Source organism: Pteropus medius, unplaced genomic scaffold (genome assembly GCF_902729225.1).
Source record: "Pteropus medius unplaced genomic scaffold, Ma_sr-lr_union100, whole genome shotgun sequence".
NCBI lineage: Eukaryota > Metazoa > Chordata > Mammalia > Chiroptera > Pteropodidae > Pteropus > Pteropus medius.
The window spans coordinates 32,217,164-32,224,325 of NW_024355205.1; the positions used below are offsets into that span (position 1 = coordinate 32,217,164).

The 7,162-nt window shown below is 43.6% G+C and overlaps 1 protein-coding gene across 1 annotated transcript; it reads right to left on the reverse strand.

The window, feature by feature from the left end:
- Nucleotides 1-2,703: 2,703 nt before the first annotated feature.
- SMIM34 (small integral membrane protein 34) lies at nt 2,704-6,788 on the reverse strand. The gene is made up of 2 exons (XM_039857454.1): nt 6,261-6,788; nt 2,704-3,516 (listed from the first exon to the last, which is right to left on the reverse strand). Exons 1-2 carry the CDS (start codon nt 6,265-6,267, stop codon nt 3,119-3,121), a joined length of 405 nt encoding a protein of 134 aa, XP_039713388.1. The 5' UTR covers nt 6,268-6,788; the 3' UTR covers nt 2,704-3,118.
- Nucleotides 6,789-7,162: the final 374 nt, after the last annotated feature.

A 7,162-nucleotide genomic window follows, 5' to 3' on the forward strand; every position in this document is an offset into this window, starting at 1 on the left:
CCAAAGAACTTTGGGGTTTCTGTGCACGTGAAAGCGACACAAATCCATGGCATCGAGGTGCCGTGGCTTAATTTGACATTTACAGCTTTTACTGGGACTCATCAGCATAATCCTGCTGGTTGGTTTCACTTCCCTAAAATCTCCAGCGTGTGGAGCTGGAGTAGGTGCTGAGGGTGGATGACATAAATCTCTTTTTCTGCCCTGAGCTGATGTGTATGGATCAATTTTTCAGTTCTGTCATCACATATTGTCCCAAATTACCAAGACTTTGGGCACACTTTTCTTACAAAGAGTTCATATACAGCCTGTGGAAGAGTCTCCTTCTGCCACACACCGATGAGGTCACCCTGCCAGGTTAGGGGTGAGGAGTCTAATTGGGGTGAATGTCCATGGCTATGCAGAACCTAAAAGGGGCCATGACTTCTTATGAAAGCGACCTGCCCTGAATCTCTCCCTCTGTAGGAGGCATTTATTACATGCAAGTCCCTGATGGGCCATTCTTCTCCCGGAGCCTCCCTTACATACCCCCCCCTGCCCGCCCCCCCGCCCCCCTCAACACACACATTATTTTTGACCAGGGTTACCTGCCAGCCTCCCTGCTCCCATGAAACCCCGGCTCACCTCCAGCTTTGCTCATACTGTCCTGCCCTGTAAGTGGTCCCTTGACCCTGTCTTCTCCAGGAGACTGTGTTTCTCTGTATTTCTGGGTCTAGTACAGTGCCTGAGCCTTTTCATGTCTGTGATATAAGAAACATATATTTGGTCTTTGTCCCCAGTTCCTAGCTTGAGCTTCTAAAACACTTGGAATTTCCCGAGTGATAGAAGTATCTTTTATTATTCATAACAAGGTGCTTTCAACCATACCTGAGTTTATGCTAATTAAGTGACTCTTGGTGGGCCCCTACAAGGGATGAAGGCTGGTTGCCAGAGGGACCAATCTGTGATTAAAGGGTTGAAGCTTTCAGCCCCATCCCTCAACCTCTGGGGAGGGAAGAGAGGCTGGTGATTGAATTAATCACCAATGGCTAATGATTTAATCCACCATGCCCACATAATGAAGCTTGCATAAAAAACCCCTAAAAAGCAGGATTTGGAAAGCTTCTGATTGGTGAACATACATAGGGAGGTGCTGGGAGGGTGGCCCACCCAGAGAGGGCGGGGAGGCCCCGAATGCCTTCCCACATACTCTGCCCCACGCGTCTCTTCCACCTGGCTGTTCCTGAGTTGTGTCCTTTGCAATAAACTGGTAATCTAGTAGGTAAAGTGTTTTCCTTGAATTCTGTGAGCTGTTCAAGCAAATTATTGAAACTGAGGAGGGGATCGTGGGAACCCCTGATTTATAGTCGATTGGTCAGAAGTACAGATGACAGCCTGTGACTTGAGACTGGCATCTGAAGTGGGGACAGTCTTGTGGGACTGAGCCCTTAGCCTATGGGGTCCGAGCTAACTCTGGGCAGTTGATGTCGGAACGGCTCTCTTGGGGTCTGGAGAGTTGGAGAACCGGTGGTTGGTGTGGAAACCCCACATACGTGGTGTCACAGATATTGTGAGTAAAAACAGCTTAGAATGTCCCTTAAAAGTGTCTGGGGAATCACATGACCTCAGATTACGTGCACTGCACCAACGTAAAATGTTACTTCAATAGGGCTGCTACTAAAAGGTGTCCTAACTATATAAACAAACCAACGCTTTTGTTGGAGAACCTGTGAAATGATGAAGTGGAAATATATATTAAAAAATATATATTTGTAAGTTTATCTTGCCCTGCAAAAACAAAAGCTTGGGGTTTAATTCTGGACCTTATGTAATCATGGGGCTGCTTATAGGTCACTGTCTGCAGATGGGAAAAAAATATTTCATTTGTAGACCAGGGGGCATCTCCAAAAGCAAAAATAGATGAAATTCACAGAGGTTGGTACAAGCTATGATTTTTCTCTTTGCTTGCTGAAAGCCCCTCGTAGAAATTCAGCCTATCACAATCTCTCTAAATTAATCAGTCATCTGGACAAGATCTTATTTCTTTTGTAGGCAGAGACAAGTGTAAAAGAACCAAATCTTTGTAAAATATTGGAATGAATCATACAATGTCTAAGGTAACAAAACCTAAAAGTGACTACATGTCAAACTTGAATCTCGTGGACCTGATTCAGAATCCAAGGCATCAACCGTTAGGCCGATGGGTCCTTCTGCAGAACAAGGTAATGCAGCCATCACTTACAGACTGCTGGCGGACTAGTTGCTCCCTATTTCACAGAAGCATCACCACCACCAGCATCGACATCGACCACCCCGACACCACCACCATCACCACCATCATCAAAATCCACACCACGACCACCAGCATCAACCACTACCAACAACAACATCGCCAGTATCAAGCACGACCCTCACCGCCCATACCAACATCGCCGCCAGCATCAACCATCATTATCATCACCACCACCACGAGGCTTATATTTACAAATTTATGTTACTTTTCAAAATATGTGCGTATGCACGATCCCATGAACTCTTATCTACTTTGTAAGGTGGGCAGAACTGGTTTATTATCCTCATTTCATCTGCAAGAAACTCAGGTTCAGAGAGGCGAAGTGGTGTGGATCAGCCAAGATACCGAAGTGGCTGATAATGAAACCCAAACTAGAGTTTAATTCTTCTGACTCCAAAACGAGTGGCCCTTTAGGACCACTAACCGCTCAAAGGTCATGTCACCCCTAAGAGGTGAATATTCATCCTGGGCATTTGACTCCAAATTTAACCTTCTTTCAATGACAAGAGGCCACCTTCCTGTATACCCCGGGGGTCTCCCAGATTCCTCTATGGACAGTGGATGTCCTAGATCCTTCCCTGGGCACAGCGTTTCCAGTGAAGGAAGAGTATGGTTAGAACCCACTGGCCCTGCTTTCTCATCTCAAAGCAACAAAGCCGGAGAAGGAAACAGGACGCTGGCTTTGGTCACACCATAATCTACCAGAAGTGCCCATGGCTCAGTGATGCTCTTCCAGCCCCACTCAAGGGCGTGGCTCCTGTCTCAAGGTTCCAGGTAAACGCAAAGCTGCTCCCCTCACCCCCACAAGAAAGTTAGGCCTCTTCCGTGGAGGCCTCCTTGCTTTGACTTTCAAGAGATCCCTTGGGTTTCGGTTTGGCATCCACTGTTTCCACACTTGGGCCCCAGGCTGTCCCGGTCGGGCTGCAAGACAGCTCTGTTGCTAATGGTCAATGCAGAGCATTTGGCTACCTTGTTCTGGAGCCCTTTCTTTTTTAGTTCAGAGGTGAAGTTTGAGTAATAAATATCTTCCAAGGACTTATCGTTCTTCCTGAGGATGTTGCTGGCCAGCCGGAAGAGGAAAACCACTCCGCAGATGCCGATGATGGTGAGGATGTACCAGGCAGCGCTGGTCCCATCTGCAACCTTCAGGGCCCTAGTGCCGTTCTCCATGTCGTCCCTCAGCAGGAGCCCCAGGACAGTGCTGGCCTGGGTCTGGTTGGGGCCTCCCTGAGAAGTCCACTTGGTCACTGAGAAACAGAAAGATCGAGATGAGCCCAAGCATCCCACGCTGAGCTGCCTGGCCAAGCCCGGCAATGGCGGTGTGGGCCACACATCGGCGGGAACAGGGGACCATGAAAAGGGCTTTCTTTGTTGAATGAGAATGAGCTTAACAATATACACATAAATATGTTTTGAAAAATCAAAAGAGTTCGAAACACCAAGTTCTTGAATGGGAGACACAACATCCTAAAGATATCAATTATCCCTAAAATAATCTATACTACTAACATAATTGCAATAAAAATATCAGTAGAATTTCTTTGCAAAATACATAATCTATGCATAATGAAAAATCAGGTGTCAAGACTAATTAGGAAGAATGTGGAAAAAAGAGTGATGAATGGAAATTAGCCTAGCCAGAAATTTAGCCGGCCACAGAAAAATAATTTAAATTTTTTAGAATGAATGAATATTTTACTTGCCCACAGCCCAGCTGTGGCTTACTGGACTTTGCAAAAGGTGTGGGGGGGCTCTTCAGAATCAGGGACAACTCTGCCTGAAAAGTTTCCCTGTAAAACTAGAGTAACTAAAACAGTGTGACACATAGACAGGTAGACCAAAGGAACAGAGTAAAACACCATCAAAAGGTTAGGAATTAGAATTTGGTAGACAATAAAGGAACATTCCTACTCAGGAAGGAAAAAATGGATTGTTCAATAAGTAGCATTGGTGGAGCATAGCATTGGGTCCATATCTCACACCTTATCTCACACCAGAAACAGTGCAGAGACATCAAAGATTTTAACATTAAAAAAAAAAATTTAAACTACTATAAAAAAAAGCATAGATTTTTTCCTTTATCATCTCAGAGTGGGATATCTCTTTCGAAGCCTAACACAAAAATTCAGGGTGGAAGGGACAAGAAAGTATTAAATTCAACTACATAGAAAATGTTAAAGTTATTGCATACCATGAAACCAACAGACAAATGAGAATAATTACAATTTATATTGCTAAATTTCTTAATAGCTTTCAGTTCTAGAAGAAAAAGTCCAAAACTCTAATAGAAAAATATGCTAAGGATATGGACAGTCAGATTAAACAAAACGAAATGGACCTTGAACATGAAGCAAGCTTCTCAATAGTACTCGAAAAAAGAAAACATAAATCGAAACTGTAACAAGGTAACATTTTGTTATCTATCATTTCCACAAATTCACGATGTTTCAGAATACACTGTGGACATATTCACAGCATTATCAGGCTTTTGCTTAATTGTTGGTGAGAGTGTAAATTTATACAACCAATAATGAGGGCACATCGATATTACAAATGGACTTACTTTGATCCTCTACCTATAGGAATTTATCTTATAGATACACTGGAATATGCTTGAAACAATGCATGCGTAAGGCTCGTCATTGCAGTATGATGATTAATGCTTAAGACATGGCTGAATAACATCAACTTAGGGAATGGTTTAATACATGCAGTGAAATACTATGCAGCCATAAAAATCAATAGTTTAAAAAAAATAAATAACCCAATCTTGATATGGTGTACAATCACATATGTAAAGAACAGACGGATATGTTATCTGCTTGAAGCAAATGTACGATATCTCTGGGAGTATACAGAAGAGACTGGTAACCATGGTTGCTCGCTGGGAAGAGACTTGCGGGAAGGAGATGTGCTTTTCACTGATGCCCTTTTGTACATTTTGTACCATGTGTATTTATTTTCAAAAAGAAATTCATTTCAAAATAGAAGAGTAGGCACTTTCCTGGTCTCCTTGGTGAATTGCCCTTGGGTAAAGACTCTGCGTGCCCTTCCAAGACCAGAAGATTAAGATCTTAATTGCTGTTTCATTCAAAACTGTTTAGGGGAGAGCCAAGAAGTCGCACATAGAACTGTGAGACGTTTCCCCGTGGAGCTTTACTGGTTCCAGTCCCCATTTCTCGCTCTACGTGAATGCAGATGTGTTCGGGCATATGCCACAGGATCAATCACACAGCCCGCTGCTGGGTAGACCAAAGGCGCTCCATACATGCTTTCTATTTGATATTGGTTCATTGCTAATTAATTTTGCTAATGCAAGAGTCAGAGAGGCTGGCATTTTTTTATGACAGTTAATTGTTAGAATGAGTCAATAATCTTATTACTTTCAGAAGAAGGGAAAAACCATTTAAAAATAGGTCTACGAAGCAGGTGCGACAAAGCCCAAATTAACAGATTTAATCATCTAAACTCGGTCACTCATAAGAAACAATACGACGATCAGGAATTTTACACCACAGTTGGAGGAATGTTTGAGAACTTTAAGTAAATAAGGTGGGAAAATTCCCACAATTATTAGAAAACAAATCAACCCAACGAGAACATCATAAACATAATTAGCGCAAGAGAACTTGTTGAAACTCGGAACACCTGTGTAAACTCATTGACCTTTCCACGAAGTATTATAGAATGATGTTATATGTTCAAACACATATAAAATATACCCGACTAAACGCTACAGAACATTAAGTTATTTTAAAAACCAGTCCATTTTCCACGCAGAAGAAACTCACTGCATTAATTATTGAAATAGACCGTCCTTTATTTTTCTTTTCTTAAAAAAACGAGGGTGGGTTAGGTTTATCTTAATGGTTAAAGCATACCCTCTAGAAGAGACAAACCTTTTTGTCCGTGCCATTTTGCACTTGTAGTGATGTAAAATGTGTAAGTAATTCTAGAATTGCCCGTCCTTGCATCATAGCGGAATACTCACATTCCATGACGAGGTCTTTTCTCTGACTCTTGGGGAGGCCAGTTTAAGCGGCTGCCATGGAAAGGGAAGATGATCAAATGGAACTCCTCCTTGCAAATGGCCACAGTCCCGCTGAAGTCGGGCTGCACTGACGTTCCTGAGCAGGAAGTAACATGATACCCCAAGAATTTTAGAGCAGTACTACATAGAAGAGAGGAATTGGTGAATTGCCTCTCAGTCCATTAATCAGAAGTTCTAAGTTGATCCGTTTTTCTGTTGGCTCAGAATAAAAACGTAGTTCCTGGCTTTGGCTTGTTGAGAAGGTCTAAAGCAAAATAATTGTTTAAAAGCATGCTGGTACCAAGGATTCTCCGGTCCTCCCAGGTCCCAGCCAGTCCTACAAAGGCGGGAAGCTCTCCCCAAGGCTGGCTTAGCAGCTTATATCCTGGATGGTTCCTGAATGCCCGTTTTGCACCTGTTGGGTCAGGTGTGGCAGAGGCCCGTTGTCATAGGGCCAGGAAACTCCATGGGCAAGAGTCACCAACTTCCTCTTGGGATATATCCTGGATGGGGAAACCCAGACAGGAAGGAGCAGGTGCAGAGGGCACAGCTGAGGGCCTGGGGCTTTCCCTCGGGGTCAGTGAGCGACAGGCTCTGGGCCAGGCCGTGAGGAGGGGCGCTTCTCCCTCCTGCACTCCCGAGTCACAGACCGCATCAGAATTGGAATAGATTTCTTCGAGCACTGGAAAGTGCCAGAATAAGGGTCTTAGAGAGAAGGAAACGAAGGCAGGAAAGATTGGAGGATTTTGGTAGTTTCTGTGATGCGGCCATTGTTCCCAGCCTCATATTTTTTTTCTGAGTCCTCACTAATATGACCATGACCTGCCAAAGTTTGAGGGTTGTTGGTTTTTAAGATGGAATTT